This window comes from Macaca nemestrina, chromosome 12, assembly GCF_043159975.1.
Source record: "Macaca nemestrina isolate mMacNem1 chromosome 12, mMacNem.hap1, whole genome shotgun sequence".
Taxonomy (NCBI): domain Eukaryota; kingdom Metazoa; phylum Chordata; class Mammalia; order Primates; family Cercopithecidae; genus Macaca; species Macaca nemestrina.
In genome coordinates this window covers 280940-297737 of record NC_092136.1, presented here as the reverse complement: position 1 = coordinate 297737, position 16798 = coordinate 280940, and the positions used below count along the sequence as shown (strand labels likewise).

At 64.2% G+C, this 16798-nt stretch overlaps 1 protein-coding gene across 1 annotated transcript; it reads right to left on the bottom strand.

Annotated features, from left to right (window-relative positions):
- Positions 1-4255: 4255 nt before the first annotated feature.
- LOC105494128 (beta-1,4-N-acetyl-galactosaminyltransferase 4) lies at positions 4256-15822 on the bottom strand. Its single transcript, XM_071073990.1, is given in 21 exon segments — positions 4256-4710; positions 5313-5439; positions 5806-5959; positions 6049-6121; positions 6232-6385; positions 6550-6833; positions 8767-9008; positions 9010-9674; positions 9744-9844; positions 9926-10026; positions 10155-10264; positions 10338-10472; positions 10578-10644; positions 11820-11898; positions 12124-12191; positions 12344-12444; positions 12520-12610; positions 12689-12784; positions 12876-12968; positions 13432-13535; positions 15636-15822. Coding segments are annotated over 21 exon segments (3120 nt in total). The 5' UTR covers positions 15787-15822; the 3' UTR covers positions 4256-4586.
- Positions 15823-16798: the final 976 nt, after the last annotated feature.

Sequence of the window (16798 nt, the reverse complement as noted above, 5' to 3'; positions counted from 1 at the left end):
TTTGCAACAACATCCTTAACATTTAACATCATACATAAAGAAGAGATAGGAACCATGACAGTCACAAAAGAAAGAAAGAAAAGAACGATAGGAAAGAGTGGAGGTCCTCGTGCCAACACCCTCATGGGAGGCCTGGGACTGGAGTCAGTCCAGGGGCCTTTGGATAACACCAAGGGGTAACCTCAGCCAGATACCCCCAGTTGCCCTAGGACCTCCTGGTCCCACGTGACAGCTAGACTTCCATGAAGGAAAACTGGGTTGGAACAGAGCCAACATTCCCAACACCTGAGGGTGATGGGCGCTTGACAGTGTCCTCCCCAGCAAGCCTGGCCCCCATGTGTTGAGTCTGGCACTTGGAGACTAGTCGTCACATTTAACTGATTGACTGAGGCCTGGTATTTTTCTTTCATTTTAGCTGTTGTGGAGTTTAGGAACCACAAAGAAAGGACAGAAAGAGAAGATCCACTTTTGCTCACCCTTCCACAGATCCCAGATGAGCCCCCAAAAATGTTATGGGATATTTGGGGTGTTGCTATTCTGACCAGAAACCTCTGTGGCTGGGAGCACCTTGCCCAAGTTCTTGTCCTGTGTCCAGGAAGAATGAGGTACATAGGCAAGTGGAGGGTGAGCAAGACAAAAAGGAGCTTTATTGAGTGTTAGAACAGCTCAGAGGCTCTCAGCAGAGAGGAGGCTGGGAGTAAGTGGCTCCTCTCTGCAGCTGGTCGTCCTGTCCCCTCCGTCCTCCTCTCCACTCTGGCTGAACCCGGGGCTTTTACGGGCCTCAGAGGGGAGGAAACTCGTGCCTACTGGTTCATGGGCAGCCATGGGTGGGCCCGGAAAAGGCACCACAAGTCCCCACTCTGGTCCTCGGGAGTGTCAGCCTGGCCCCCAGCCTTCAGGCTCACCCTGGCTTGAAGGTGGAGCCTCACCAGGGACTTGCCTCTTGCCTCCCAGGAGCCTGTCTGTCTCCCACTGCCGCCCATGGTGCCCAGGCTGCTCGTGCCAAGAGATGCCCACAGGCCAGCACTGAGCTGCTCCCAGCCCCATCTTGGCCTCCCTCCCACACTCATTGGTGCCCAAAGTCTGGAGGGGCTGAGATGGCAGGGGACTGGTGTGTCAGCACTGCTCTGAGGGTGCACACCTGGCTGGGCTGCAACAGCACCCAGGCTTGGTCCCAACCCCACTCCAAGATCAGAGTGGGTGCCAGGAGCAGGGACACCCCCAAGTCTGTGGTGTTAGGGGGTCCTCCCTGGTCCCCAAGACCAGCAGGAGGCCTGGGCCCACAGCTGCAACCTGGACGGCTGTGGTTGCACCTGCAGTGCTCCCACCCTGCACAAATAAACCCAATGCTTCCAGGGCCGGTTCCATGAATCCTGGCTGTGCCTTCAGCCGGGTGCTCATGGGCTCCCGGGACACGGCAGGAAGCGAGGTTGAGGCGGCTGTGGGGGCTCCAGGCCTGGGAGTGGGTCTTGCCCAGCTGTGCGAGGGTGGAGGTGGCACAGTAGGCAGCCTTGGGGACGTGGGGCACAGGGGACCTACTGCTGCCACTGCTGCTCCTGCAGCCATCCTGCTGCCCTGTCCATCTCCTTGCAGCCTGGGGTGAAGGCTTTAGGCCCTCACAGTACCCGGGCTGGCATCCGGGGCACAGGGAGGCGATGTCACTGTGAGTTCCCCCTGCAGTTCCAACACTCAGGGGCAGCCTGGGGCACCCCCCTCGCCCGACTCGCAACCATGCCGGGGGAAGCCTCTGGGAGCGGATTGTGGGCCCTGGCTCCAGCTACAGGGAGCGCCAGACTCTGCAGTGAGGGCAGGAGCAGGTACTTCCGAGCCCACAGGGAGTGGGGGGTGCTTCTTGGGCCCCAAAGAGCACAGGAATGTTGAGGTGCACACAAATGAACCCAGTGCCTGGGAGGGCGGGGCTCCTGCCTGCCCCATGGAGTGAGAGGCCCAGCCATGCCTCCCCGCTGCGGCCAGCATCTTGGCAGCGGCCATTCTAGATGGGCCACTGCTGCCATCATTCCTGCCTCAGCCTTTCAAAGTGCTGAGATTACAGGTTTGAGCCACTATGCCCGGCCTTATCATTGATTTTTAAGAAATTTCTTCAAAGGCCGCCGCTGAACCCTGCCCTCCCCCGCCTGTGTCCTCGGCCACCTTCACCTTCTCAGACCTGGTCTTTCTGAGCACCCTGCTCAGAAACGCAGTCACACTCACATGGGCTGTTGCCTTCCCGGGCTTCCTTTCCCTCCGCTGCCCTTGCTGCCAGCCGGTATACCAGGTGTTTTATTGATGGCGTCGTCGTGCCCCACCCCCCCGTGTTAGAATGTAAGATCCTTGGGGGCAGCGGTTTTTGTCTGTTCCGTCCCCTGCCTTTTCCTCAGTGCGTGACGTGTAGTGAGTGTGCAATGAATCATTGCCAAATGGATTAAACGATGGTGTGAATCGTCCAGATTACATGGAATTTTGACTTGTTTTCCGAGGTTAATTCTCTTTCTGATGTGCGGGCTTCCCCCGCCTGCGGTTTACGCTTCTTCTCTCCTTTTCTCATTTTCTTGGGGTAGCGTGGATCATTAAATCCAAGGCTAGTTCTTCTCTTGCTGTGAAACATTTGTGAGTGGGGACGATTCCATCTGAACTAGATACACAGGCATCAGTGGGCAGGACAGCTGGTCATCACATGGCTTCCGGGCGTGTGTGACCAGCCATGTCCTCTGCCCTGCGGGCACTTCTCCCCTATGGACCAGCGGGACCTGTGAAACCCACACCAGGTGACTGGATGCCGCTCTGGTCAATGGCTGGTCCACACGGTTCCTCCTTCGGCTCCACCTCCCAGCTGCCCTGTGTGCGTGGTGAGCGGTGACCTCAGGACACATCTTCAGAGGACAATTCTGGCTGCTGGGCGTATGAGCCATTCCACCCAGTGTGAACGAGGAGGTAGAAAGAAGAGTGCCCGCTCAAGATGTGCCTGTTCTAGTCCCAGAACCTGTGACTGTTACCTTCACGGCAAAGGGCTTTGCAGATGTGACCCAGTGAGGGACATGATGGTTACTGTGGGTTTGCTGGGAGGGCCCAGTGTAATTACAGGGAGCCTTACAAGAGAAGGCAGCAGGGTCAGAGTCACAGGAGGAGGTGAGAGAGAGGGAGAGAGAGGAAGTGCGAGAGAGGAAGAGGCCAAGCTGCTGAAATCCAGGTGGCCTGGAGAAGCTGGAGAAGGCATGGACACAGACTCACACCTAAGTCTCCAGAGGGAACCAGCCCTGCTGACACCTTAATTTTGGCCTTTTTTTTTTTTTTTTTTTTTTTTTCCGAGACAGGGCCTTGCCCTGTTACCCACGCTGGAGTGCAGTGGTGCAATCACAGCTCATTGCAGCCCAGACCTCCCGGGCTCAGGTGATCCTCCTGCCTCAACCTTCCAAGTACCTGGGACTACAGGTACACACCACTGTGTCTGGGGATCCGGCCGCTTCAGCCTCCCAAAGTGCTGGGATTACGGGCGTAAGTCACTGTGCCAGCCTTAATTTTAGGACTTTTTATCTCCAGAACTGTAAGATAATAATTTTTTTAAGCCACTACACTTGTGCCAATTCGCTACAGCAGCCATAAGGAACTTACACGGCCACTCGGTGCCTGGCAGAGTACAGCCTCCCTCCTGTGACCCAGCCCAGGCCAGGACCGAGCTGGACCCACGGGCAGAGAGGAGACAAGGCAGGAGTGGGCTTCGACCAGCCTCTGAGTCAGTCCTTCTCTGGTGCCCTGCTGACCCTGACCTTGAAGGTACCAAAGTCATACAGGCCCCCTGATTATGGCTTCACTGGCTCGAGTTGGGTTTCTGTTTCTGGCAACCCCAAGTTTTGCCTAATCACCTCCAGCCCCAGCACAAGACATGCCCCACCCGGGTGCAGACAGGTCCATCACCCTAGAGCAGGCTGGGGTGGGACTGACACCCGATTCTGTTTGCAGAATGGAGGCACTGTGGCGGTGACTGCTCATTCCTCGCCCCAGTGTGGGGGGGCCCTGTGCTGTCTATGTCTGTTATCAGCGGGCACAGACCCCACAGACACAGGGCGGGAGGAAGAAGTCGGAAGCCCCCTCCCCACAGGGCCGGGCACCGAACCTCACAGGCAGGAAGGGGAAAGTGGTCTCGGGGGTGGGAGAAGCCGGGGTCTGGAAGGGCTGCCGCTGGGAGTCAGGAGGTCGTGCTCAGGGTCCCCCAGCGGTGAGGACTCCACCTCTCAAGAGAACAGGCACAGAGGACAAGTCAGAACTAAAAAAAATATTTCATTTCATTCTGAATAAAAAACAGAACAGACGGAACTCTTGGAAATCCTGAAAACAATGTCGTCGCTACAGCAAAATTTCACAGAAATCATCGCAGAGTGGGGACCAAGGCCAGGCCCTGACCCGCTGTGAAGGCTGCCTCTCCGGGGAGGGGCACGACGCCAGGGCCCAGTGGGCCAGAGAGGAACAGGCACAGGTGGTGGCTGTGCCCCTCTGACCAGCCCTGCCGGGTCCCTCGGGACCAAGCTCAAAGCCCAGCCCCCAGCAGCTGCCTCCGGACTCCCACCGGGGCTAGGAGGGGCTGCCCGTCCTCAGGACGCCCCCGTGTGAGAGCCCTTCCTGCTGCGGACGCTCCACATGCCCCTCTTGGAGTGGTAGTGGTGGTAGAAGTTCCGCAGCCGGAGTCGCTCCACCTCCAGCCCTGCCTGCAGGACCCTGGGGGCAGAGAGAGGAGAGGTGGTCAGGACTCAGGGCAGGGGGAAGAGAGAGAGGTGGTCAGGACCCAGGGGCCGGGGGCAGAGAGGTGATCAGGACCCGGGACAGGGGGCAGAGAGAGAGTTGGTCAGGACCCAGGGGCCGGGGGCAGAGAGGTGATCAGGACCCGGGACAGGGGGCAGAGAGAGAGGAGGTCGGGACCCCGGGGCCGGGGGCAGAGAGACGGTCGGGACTCCGGGGCAGACAGATGGGTGGTCGGGACCCCGGAGCCAGGGGCAGAGAGAGGAGAGGTGATCAGGACCCTGGTCCAGGGACTGGGGGTGTCAGGGCTGCCTCCAGCCTCCAGGGCCCCAGTGGGAGGTTGGGGACTCAGGGCCACCCAAGGCCTACAGGATCGGGGGCAGAGCTGGTTCAGGGATGTCCCTGAGCTTGCAGGACCCTGGGGGTGGGACAGGGTCTCAGGAGTGATGCGGGTGGAGGGGGTCTCTCTGAGCCTACAGGATACTGGGAAGATGGGGAAGGGTAGAGTTCTCTCAGCATGTGGGCGCCATTTTCCTCATTCCGAGGAGGACGCAGGGGTGAGGGGAGTGGGAGGCGGTCACCTGTCCAGGAGCTCCCAGTCTTCACCCCCCCACTGGTCTCGGAACTCTTCTGTATTCATGCCTCCGACCCGGTCAAAGTCCGACTTGTAGATCCCAAAAAGGCCAAAGCCGTTCACCTCCCAGTAACCTGGGGCGGGAGGGTGAGGAGTGCTGCCCTTCAGACCAGGTCCTGCAAGGCCTCCCCGCAAAGGGCCGCCAGGAGACCTCGGGAGGGCCTCAGGGGCAGGGTCCCATCACCATGGGGGCTTCCGGCGGTGCCCGGTAATGACCCTGGAGCGCGATGCATAAACGCAGGATACTGCAGGAGGTCCCCGGGGACCCCCGCATGGCCCTGGGTGTGCTGGTGCCGGGGGACTGGGGCTCTGGGCTCTACGGGGAGCACTGATGGACTCCCAGGTCTCCCCTGGGGACTGAGAGGCCCCGGGTTCCTGGACGTTACCGTGGCGGTTGGTGGGAACCTTGCCATCACAGGGTGGGGCGCTTGGGGCCTCACCGTGGGGGTCCCGGGGCGAGCTCCCGCAGCTCAGACGCATGACCACCGGCGCGAAGGCCAGCCTGCCCTCCACGCAGTGCTTGCGGATGCCGTCCAGGATGTTGGGTGGGAAGTGGATGTGCAGGTCGCAGAGGAACACGATGCTGCTGGCGTCCTGGGGGGTGCGGGAGGTCTGAGCTCCGCCCTCCGCTCCTCCCCGGATACGCCCCGTTTTGCTCCCCGACCCCCATCTGGCCCTCGGACCTCCACCGCGTCCACTCCCGCCTGCAGCCCGGCGGAGCGCTCGAAGTTCCCGGTTCGTCTCAGGTACTGGTACCTGGGGAGGAGGAGTCACAGGCACGATCTCTGGGGGTGGGGTCAGGGAAACCCACCTCCCGGGGAGGAAAGGTGCGCTGGGTCCGCCCAGGTGGAAGTAGGGGCCGTTACCGGGGCAGGCGCGCAGTGCGCAGGGCCCGCTCCACGTCCATATCCTCGCTCTCGAAATCCACCAGGACGACGCTGAAGCGCGAGTCCCCGGTGCGCGCGTGCAGCGCAGCCATGTCCGCCAGGAACTGCGCCACCCACCGCGCCTGGTTTTTCACTGGAGGAGAAATGGGGGGCGGGGCGCTGAGACGACCCTGACTGTATGCTGGGGCCTCCCAGCTCCGAAGAACCTCATCCCGGACACCCACACCCTTTCCTAGTCATTAGGGTCCACATTCCTCCCACGCGGTCTCCCGGAGACCCCGAGCCCGCCCTGCGCACCTGGCACGATGAAGTGAACCATCACGTCCTGGCGCCAGGCCAGGCGCAGTGGCCGGCAGAGCTCGGGGCGGCCATCTGGGCGCACAGAGGCCGCGGGAGCGGGCTCGGGACTTCCTCTGTCTGCATCCCCCACGTGGGCTCCTGGCAGCCGCAGGAAGACGTACTCGGAGAGTCGCAGGCGGCCTCCCCCACGCTCCTGCAGCTCCAGCTCCAGCAGGAAGCGACTCCCTCGCGCCGAGTCCCGGCGCTTCTCCACGTTCACAATGCGTAGAAGCGCGAAGCGCCTGCAAGGCTGGGTGGTCAGCCGGTAGGAAGGCTTCCAGCCTGCACCCCACCCGCAACCCTGGGCCGCCCTGGCCACAGAAACTCAGCTGACTTGGAGTTGCGGGAGGCTGCGGGCTCCGCGGCACAGCTTCTGCCCCTCCAGGCAGGCCCAGCGGGCAGGTCCACCATCCAGCCACCCCTCCAGGGTCGGGGCAGGACTGGGGGCACACCAGCGAGCCCAGGCCCATCATCACCCCCTCGCGGGCCTCCCGACCACCACGCACGTCCCAGGTGACATTTATGACATGTCCAACTGTCCTGTTACCCCCTTGCTCAGAAACCTTCAGGAGTTGGCCACCGCCCATGGGACAAGGTTCAAACGGCTTCTATGGCATTCTAGGACCTTAAGCAGTTTCGAATTTGTGGCCTTCAATCTTCCCCTCCTACTGGGGTAGCAGACTCCTCCTCAGGCACAGCCACTGTCTCCTCTCCTTTGTCCTGAGGAGTCCCCTGCCTGGGATATTTGCCCCAGCCCTCCCAGCCACTCCTCTCTCAGGCCCTGGGTTACCTCTTCTGAGAAGCCCCCCCCCCCCCCCCCGTGCCTTCACAGAACCCCTTTCCCCAGGCAGCAGCTCTGGGCCTGTCCTGATCCCCGAGTGGAGGAGGCTTCAATGCTGGGAGCCTGTTCCCGGCCCCTTCCTCCTCATTCTGCCCAGCCGAGAACCTCAGTTTCCCTCCACTTTGCTCTCCTCATCTGGAGAAAATAGGATCCTGCCCTAGACGACGCTTTCTCTTCAGTCGGCCTCACATCCTCCCTTGGCAGTCTGTGCCCTTCACCGGGGGACGCCCACCTGGGTGCCGAGGGGTCCGAGGCCTCCCTCCAATTCCTGTCCTTCCCCACCCCAAAGCCCTGAGTGCCAGGGACCTCCTGCCCCAAATGCTCTTGGTCTTTCTACACTGTTGCTCCTTGAGCCACACCCAAGTGGGCAAAGGTGGGACCACAACAATGACCATCCCATGAGGCCTCCATGGCATGACGAGCTGCTCTCAGGAAGCTTAGAGCCAGGGGCAGGCGTGCCCTCTGAGCCACCTTGAATCCAGCACCCACCCCCCAGGGCTCCAGGCTGTCAGTCACCACCACCACCACCCCTTCCCCTCCAGGCAGCGGCACACCTGTCTGTACCCAAACCGGTGGAATTCCTGCCCTGCTCACAACCTTCCATCACGCACAGGAGAAACAGTCCCAGCTCTGCCTCCGTCCTCTGACCCTGCCTCTGCCTGTCATCACTGCGCAGCTCCTAACTCGCTTTCAAGGCTGGGCACAACAGATGCTGCCTCTTCTTAGGACTCCACAGGCCTCCCGGAGGCCAAATTAGACTCCCCACTCGCGCCCGCCAGCCTGTAGGGAGGGCAGACAGCCCTAGATTCCTGGGGCCTGGGGGAGACCAGAGGGGCCAATGGGCAGAAGCCCTGCACCCTCCTCTGTAGTCAGGCCCTGAGCGCCTGGGAACACCCAGGGGCACTGCGAGGGGAGAGGAGGAGGGGTCCAGGGGTCCTGAGCTTTGCCCTAAGTGTCTCAGCCTGGCCCCTGAATGGGGCTGTCTGCCCAGCAACTGGTTGGGACTGACGCTGACCTATGTAGCCTGGACTCATCCCTGGGCCCAGGTCCAGGATGACAGAAGTGGGGTTCGCAGATGCAAGGATGAGGCGCCAGCCCTGGGTGGGGCTCCAGGGAGGTCCCTGAGGCTGGACAAGTGCCCTGGGCAGTCAGGACACAGGGAAGGAAGGGGAGAAGCTGGGGCTTCGCTGGGGTGGGGGGCGGTGCCTCAGCCCAGGCCGGTACACCATTGAGCCCTGGGGAAGGTCTGAGGGGCCCACCAAGGCCAGGACCTCCTCTCCCGGGCTGTCCCCGGCCCCACAACCGCCCTGGCGCGCGTTGAGCCGGCCCCATACCCGCCGTGGCGCGCGTTGAGCCGCTCCATGTACTGAGCCGCCACGTCCACAGCCTCCGCCTCCGGTAGCTGAAGGTTACCCGAAACGTTGCACCGCAGGTCGTTCCAGTCCGAGCGCAGCAGCTCGAAGTCCACGGCGCCCACGCTGAACGTGCGCTGCCAGTCGATGGCGTCCTCACGCCAGCGTCCGAGCGCCGGGCCCGCGGCCTCCTCGCTGTCCTCCGACGCAGCCTCGTCGCCCGGGGGCCCCATCGTCCTCCCCTTCCTCCTCCTCTTCGCCCTCCCCGGGCAGCTGTGGCCCGGACACCTGGGACAAGCTCAGGAAGGAGGTCACGGGCCGCGCTTCGGAAGACAAGTTTGAGTCCACTGTGGGCACCGCAGGTCCCAGCGTGCGCGCCTGGCCCTCCTGGCCCCCTTGGGTGGCCTGCGCCCTGGCTGGGGGCCTCGGCTGTGTGGCCTGGGGGCCGCCGGTCCTGCGGCCGTGGGGCCGGGGTGGGCGTGGGGGCGCCCGCAGCTGCACTCTGGGCAGAGGCCTGGGGTGCAGGAAGACGCCGGGAAAGGGCGGCCAGGGCGCGCGCGGCGCTGGGGCCCGGGGGGATGCCCGCTGTCCTGGCCGCACCCTGGTCACGTACACCTTCGGGGGCTGCTGCTCCGCTGCAGGGCGCGGGGGCGGAGCTCGGCCCAAGAAGAGCGGCAAGGGGCGGGCGGCCCGGGAGGCCCAGCTCAGGGCCCGGGAGTGCCTGGGGGTCCCCTCGTCCCGGGGACGGGGAGGGGTTGGCGGAGCAGGGGTGGCTCCGGGCTCCGCGTGGACCGCTGGGGCGGAGGACGGGGGGCCGCTCCTGGACGGGGCCGCCTCCGTGGGCTCCAGGCTGTCGAGCAGCTCCCCCTCGTCCTCGTCGTCCAGGAAGTCTGCGGGAAACGCGGGTCAGAAGCTCCCTGCGCAGGTGGGTAAGGGCTGGGGGCGCTGCGGACACTCACCGTCCGGGTTGAGGAAGAGGAAGGCTCGGCGCTGCACCTCCTCTTCTTCATCCTCGTCCCCCTCCTCCTTGTCCATCTTCATGTACTTATAAAACCCAAACCTGGGGCGGAGCGGAAGCATCAGAGCCGAGTCCCGCCCCGCCCGCCCCGCCCCGCATTTTCCAGCCGGGCTGCGAGCCCACCTCTCCAGGTACAGCGGAGACTCGCGGTAGAAGCACTTGTTGTCCGTCTCCATGTGGGTGAGGCGGGTGTAGTCGTTGGGATAAACGAAGGACAGGTACACCTGGGGGGCGGGGAGTAGGCGGGCTCAGGGCTCAGGGCGGGGACCTCCCGGGGCGGCCTCCCAAGGGGCTGGAGAAGGCTCCGCGGAGGGAGTCCCGGACGGGAGACCAGGTCTCCACCCGCACTCACAAATTGCAGTCCCTGGTATCTGGCGATGGGGAAGTCCTTGACCACGTAGGTGGGGGCGTAGGCACAGGGCTCCAGCACGTTCTCCAGGCTCGAAGATTCCATGCGCGGAGCTGCAGGAGGTGCGGTCATGGGGCGGCTGGGGCAGGCACCCCCGCCCTCGCCCCCGCGCGGGCCCCCTCTCACTGAGGAAAAACGTGTCCCTGGGATCTGGCCGCAGCATGTCTGCGCTGGTGTCCTCCTGCGGCGGACGCCCCCCCACGTGGCTGGCTGGAGACTGGGGGACGTGGGCCACGTGGTCCATCTTCAGGGCTGACTCATCTGGGGGAAGAGGGGTTCCAGGGTGTGCTCAGACTCCTCCATTCCTCCCGCTCCCACCCAGAGCCCGTCCCAAGGAGCCCCACGTCCCCAGCGGCGCCCGCGCACCTGTGTACAGGGAGATGTGAGCAGAGCTGATGACCTCGAACTTCAGGCCGGGCAGGAAAGCTCGCCACTGCGGGGCAGAGAGGGTGGGCGTCAGGGGCAGGGCCGTGGCTGGGTCCAGGGAAGAAAGGGTCTACCCCGGCTCAGGACCAGGGGACTAGTAGGACCAATCCCTTAAAGGATGCAGGAGGGGAGATGGTAGAGGGGTCCGGGGGTTCCAACAAGGGGCAGCAGGGAAGCTGGGGAAGGAAGCCCAGAAAGCTGAGGGGCCCTGGGAGCAGGGCCAGACCTCCCCATACTCCCTTCCTCACCTTTCCTACCTGAGGCCCCCCTCCTTTCATCCCTCCCTCCCTCCCTCCCTGAGACCCCCTCCCCTTCTCCCTCCCTCCCTGAGGTCCACCCCCCTGCCCACCTCAGGTTATGACTTCCAACCCTGCCCATTCCCAGTGAAGTCACTGCTGGCCCCCTAAGGGCCGGGCTGGATTCCCTCTCCACTCTGCCCCCACCGCCAAGCTGGGGCTCCAGGGTCCTTCTGTTCCCACCTCATCCTGGGGCCTCCACAGACCACCTCAAACCCCTGTCTCCAGCCTGGGCCCTCTGCCCAGCTGAGCTGGGGTGAAACGCGCCCTCCACACACCAGACACAGGCACCACGGAGCAGCCCGCAACACCCACCAGGCTCCAGGCCCTCTGCCTTGCTGTGTAACCCCTTTCCGCTTCCCCCATCCATCCCCACAGCCACCTCCCTGGGTTCGAGGACCAAAGGCCACAGTAAAAACCCTTCCCCCAGGCTCTCTCCACTCTGGCCAGGGGTTTTTTCCTGGAATGCAAATCCCATGGCCTCATTCTCAGGACAAAGCCCTATCTGTGCAGAGTGGTGCTCAGGCTCCGCCTGATCTGGCCACCAGAGCCTTCCCAGTCCCAAAGACCCGCTTCCTCTGCTGAGTCTGTTCCTTCGCTGCTCTCGTGGTCTAGAATTCACCCACCATACGCCCCACCCCAAATTATCTGCCCCCCACATCTCCCTACTGAATGTCTCCATTCTCTCAAGACTCTACTCAAAGGTGACTCCTAGTGAGGCCTCACCGAGCCCCCCAAGAGGGCAGAGCAGACCCTCCTGACCTCAGGCCCATGGCCCTGACCAACTGCTTTGTCAGCTTTGGGACGGGGACTCCACTGCAGTTGTCCTGAAGGGAGGCAGCGGAAGTGGAGTCTCCAGAAACTCCCGGGGGCGGGGGGCACTCACGCCCACTTCCACGTGGTCCGAGCCGCGGTCGTCCTGCTTGTGCAGCAACTCAAAGTAGTACCTCCGGGAGGCCATGAGCCTGGGGACACGAGGAGCAAGGGTTGGGCCCCGCCATGCATAGTGGAGCCAGGGAAGGGGGCAGGTGGTGCCCACACCCCTCAGGGCTGGCCCTCAGGAGGATGGCAGCTGGGCTGGGCGGGTGCTTGTGCAGAGTGTGTGCAATCGTGCACCGGGTAAGGAAACACCACGTAGCCCCCTCCCACGAATACACAAGTGCATGCACATGCACCCCACAGTCACTCACCGCCTGGGCTTGGACACCTGGGAGCTGAACTTGGTGAATTCTCCAGGCGCTGTCCACTCGGAACCAGTCTGGGGGGTGATAGGGGAGGGGCGGCGGGGGGGGGTTCACTGTCTCCCTGGGGACACCAAACCCATCGGGTCCTCATTCCCAAGAGGCTGGTGGGGACAGGTGACTGAGCTGCAGGAGGCCTGGGAAGACACCAGGGGTGGGGTGGGGGTACCTTGCCCACAAAGGCCACAAGCTGAGCAGCAGCGGGGCTTTCATCCGGACTCAGCCAGAACTCCGAGTTGTCGTCTGAGGCCACAGAAAACTGGACGTCTCCTAGTCCACAAGACTAGGCTCAGGGCGGGTGCAGCCTCACGACACCCCTCCCCCAGGGCACCCTCACCCCCGTACCATCCCTCGCTGGGTGGATGAAACCAAAAATACGGAGTCCATAGTTCTTCCACTTGGGGGACACGGCCAACTTCTTCACGGTGGTGCGAGTCTGAGGGGGCAGTGACTGTTGCTGTCGGAGCCCCCTGCGTGCCCTGCCCGCCCTGCACCCCCCAACCCCGGCACTCACATGAGGGAACAGCGGGAAGTGCAGGTTCCTCCTCAGGTGGCCCACGGCGCCCCCACACCAGTCCTCAAACACGTGCAGGTTCACCTGCCCCTTGTACTGGGGATCGGGGGGCCTTACCTTCTGCACGGCCCGCCGCCCCCCCAGCCCCGCCCTGCCTCCCAGCCCCTTACAGGCTGAGCCAGCTCACCTCCTCCCGCCATGGGGGTGTCTGATGGGTGAAGTTCAGTGGCAGCTTCCCAGCCCCTGCAGGAAACAGCATATCTAGATCCTGACCTTCGGGCTGCAGGAGAGAAAAGGCAGCGGGGTCAGGGCTGGAAGGGCAGGGAGGAGGTCACAAACAGCAAGACAGATCTTCACAAAGACCCCTTCCAACATGGAGCCACACAGGCCTAAATGCCTGCGAGCCCACAGCCGCGCAAACCCTGACCCATGGCCCTGGCACGTACACTCAGACCCCCTGGTCACTCTCGCCCAAGCAGATGCCCGGCCACCCCACATACTGACCGGCTGGTGCATTCACGCACCTGCTGCAGCCCCCAGACACAGAGCTCCAGACAGGATGCCTGGTGCTGCAGCTCACACTGACAAGCCATGCCGTGCTCCCCACCCACATGTCCTGTGTCTCATGCCCCCCTGCTGTGTCCTCCAGAAGGGACAGGTTCTCAAGACACCAATGCTCAAGTGGCTTCGGGGCTTTGGGGTCTCGTCTCGTGCACACGCGTTCTCCCCAAGGCCTTGCTCACCGCCTGCTCCTCTTCACGGCTCTCACTGGAGTCCTCAGCCCTCTGTGTGGATGGCGCAGCATGGACACCCCGGCCGTCGGTCACACTGGTCAGCTTCTCACCATCTGCAGGTGGCACGTGAGGCCTGTCTCGGGCCCAGGCTCTCTCCAAGGCCACTCTGCCTGCTGCTGGGGTCAGCCAGGCTGGGGACCCACATGGCCAGAGCAGGGCAAGGAGGCTGTGGTGTCTCTCACTAAAGCCAAACCTCTCCTTCTCATCTGCGTCCTCTACCACCAGATGCCCCACCCCACAGCGAGGCAACTTCTTCCACACCCCACCTCTGGTGGGGCAGCCCGGGCTGAGCCTTCCAGCAGGCTGTTCCCAACCTCCAGCAGGTGTGAGGGAGGAAAGCTGGGTGCGCCAGCTGGTGTGTGTAGGCACCCACATGCACCCCCATCTGGCCATTCTTGTTAAGTGGCTCTGCCTCCAGGAAGACCCCAGGACTGCCCTGTGCCCTCAGCACTTTCTCTGTGTGCTGGTGTGTTCCATGTCTGCCTCCCTTACCAGAACTGAGAACTCAGGGTTAGTGCCAGGGACTGTAGTCAGGAAAGCCGGCACTGCCTCTCCTGAAGGATTTGAGCTCTCAAAGTCTGGACTGAGGGACAGGCATGGATGCGGAAGCCCAGGCGTGGCCCTGGAGCAGAGGGTGGCCCTGGATTGAGTGTCCCTGGGTAGGAGGACCAGGAGGGGCAGAACTGGGGTGAAGTGAAGCATCCCTTCAGATGCTCAGGTCCCAGGGCGTGGAACCCCCTGGGGCCGCAGTGAGGATGTCTAGGTCCTCAGCTTAGGGAGGTCCAGGAAGTGGAGAGGGCTGGGGCGCAGAGCTGGCCTGCCCAGGCTTGTGGGGAGGCAGTAGAGATGTCCACAGGCAGACCTGGGAAGGGTCTCCTGGGGGCTCCCCCGACTTTGGCCCCAGCTCCCCCGACAGAACAGTCTGCCCACTCCCCATGTCCCTGGGCAGCTGTTGAGTTCCTCTTGTCCTGGCCCTGGCCCTGGCCTCAAAGGTAGCAAGTAGTACAGGTGCCCTGGGGCGGAGCTCGCTTAGCCTCAAGGGGTCCTTGGAAGGGGGATTCGTATGCATCCGCCCCCTCCAGGTTGGGCTTAGATCCCTCCGCTGCTCCGAAAACTACAGAGGCTCCTGCGGAGGGGGCTGGTTCTGTTCTGTCATTGGGGCAGCTGTGGATCCTGCCCTGTCTGCTAAGAGCTGGGGTGGAGCTTCTTTTAGGGATTCAGCAGTATCTGGGGTCTCTTGAGGGGGTGGCAGCTGCGAGGTATGTGGGTTGGGACAAGCCCCAGACCGTTGGCCTGTGTGGGTCCCGGCCTCCCAGCGCACGAAGAGAAGACAGAGGAGCTTTGGCAGGTGGAGTGGCCCAGGTGTCCCCCGCCAGTATCATTGTTCTGCCCCCTCAGGACACCCGGCTCCCTGGAGAAGGCTCAGAGGCAGCCAACTGGGGTCTCTCCTGGTCTGGGCATGGCACTAACCTCCCTCCTCCTCAGGAGGGGGCATTTTGTCCCTCCTTCTCCCCCCACCCCCCAGGCTTTCATCTGCGCCTTCCTGTCTGGAATGCTCTTTGCACAAAAGGTGTGTGTCAAAGATCACCATCTCCAGGGAGCCCTACCCCGGCTGGCTCACCGTGACCCGATCCGCTTTGTTTGTGGGTTGGGGTCGGGAGAGTTTACGCCAGGCTTTGCAAGCTGGGCCCCATCCCCACGCACGGACCCCCACAACACTGGCACAGTTCACCGAGGGCGCCCCCGCCGGGAAGCGTCCCAGCTGCACCGGCCACTTCGCCAAGCCCGGGCCCGGGTCCCCAGCACACGGGGAAACTGAGGCCCTGCTAAGCGGGCAGGGGATGGAGGCGAGGCCTGAGAAGGCCTCTCGGAAGGCTCAGCAGGGTCTGGGGCAGAGAATCCCCCGGGAGGCCACCGTCAGCCGCTCACTACCAGATCCAGGCCAGGGTCCCTCCCAGAGAGGGTCGCGCGCGTCACTGCCGACGTCATCCAGCGTCTGGGCCGAGCCGAACCGCGCCCCCTCCTCACAAATCGCAGGGCGGGGAACAGCGGGCGGGGTCTCCGGGCGGGTCGGGCCCAGCAGAGACCCCCGTGCGGTGGGAGGCTCGGCCCGCGCCCCGGGGCCCCCGCCGCCCGCGCCCCTAGCGCCGTACCTCGCCCGTAGCCCAGGCGCTGGCGCAGCGCTCGGCCCTGGCGCACCAGGCCCAGGTGCACGTAGGTGAGCCACGCGGCGCAGCTCAGCAGCAGCAGCAGCAGCAGCAGCTTCATCTGTTTGCGGATCTTCTTCACCGGGAGCCGCGGCATCGCGGCCGCCGCGCCCGCCCCAGGCCGCGCTCAGCGGCGCCGCTGCAGCCCCCGGCCCCCGCCCGCCCCGCGCCGCATCCCCGGCCCGCCCCGCCGCGCTCAGCGCCCGCGGCCCCGCATGGTCCTTTGTCCGCCGCGTGCGGCCACCGGGTGCGGCCGCGACCCCCCCAGGCCGCCCTCGGCCGCGGGCCGGGGGTGGGCGGCGGGGGCGGCTCCTCGCGGTGCCCCCCGCCCGGCCGCTCCCGGCTCCGCGCTCCTGGGGCGGCGGCGGCGGACCGAGCAGCATCCACGCCGCGGAGCTGCCACCGCGGATCAGGCCCCGGCCGCGCGCGGAACCAATCGGGCCGAGCCAGGCCGCGGGGAGCCAATGGCGGCGAGCGGGGCGGGGTAGGGGCGCGGGGAGGCGGGGCGCGGGGTGCGGGGCGGGGTGCGGGGTGCGGGTGTGGGGCGGGCAGGGATGCGGGGTGGGCAGGGATGCGGGGTGGGCAGGGATGCGGGGCAGGGGGGGGGCGGGGGGGGCGGGGGGGGGCGGGGCGCACGTCCACCTGGGCCACGGAGCGCGGCTCGGGGACCGTGGGGGTCGGCGGGGGATGGGCATAGCCCGACTAGGAGCCGGGGCAGCCTCCTGAGAACAGTGACCCGAAGGACTGGAGCCAGACGACGAGGAGGGAAGGGAGGGACCCGGGGAGCTGGGAGACGGGGAATGAGGGTGGGGATGGGGGGCGGGCGAGAGAGGCGGGAGGAGGGTGGGCAAGCACCGACTTCAGCCCAGGGGTGGCAGTCGCTGCGGGATCTCGCCTGTCTGGGCGGCAGGAGCGGCCCCAGCTGGTGGCCCTCGCCCCATCTAGCGCGGCCTGAGGCGGGTGACCGTGCCATGCCTCTCACCGGGGACCTTGTACCCCTTTGTGCCCTTTCTCGCCTGGTCTGCACCAACCCCCGCCAATCCCTTTGTCCCCCCAGTACTTCCCTTGTCTAGCTGCCAGCTTGACCCTACTCTTTTCCCTCTGTTCAG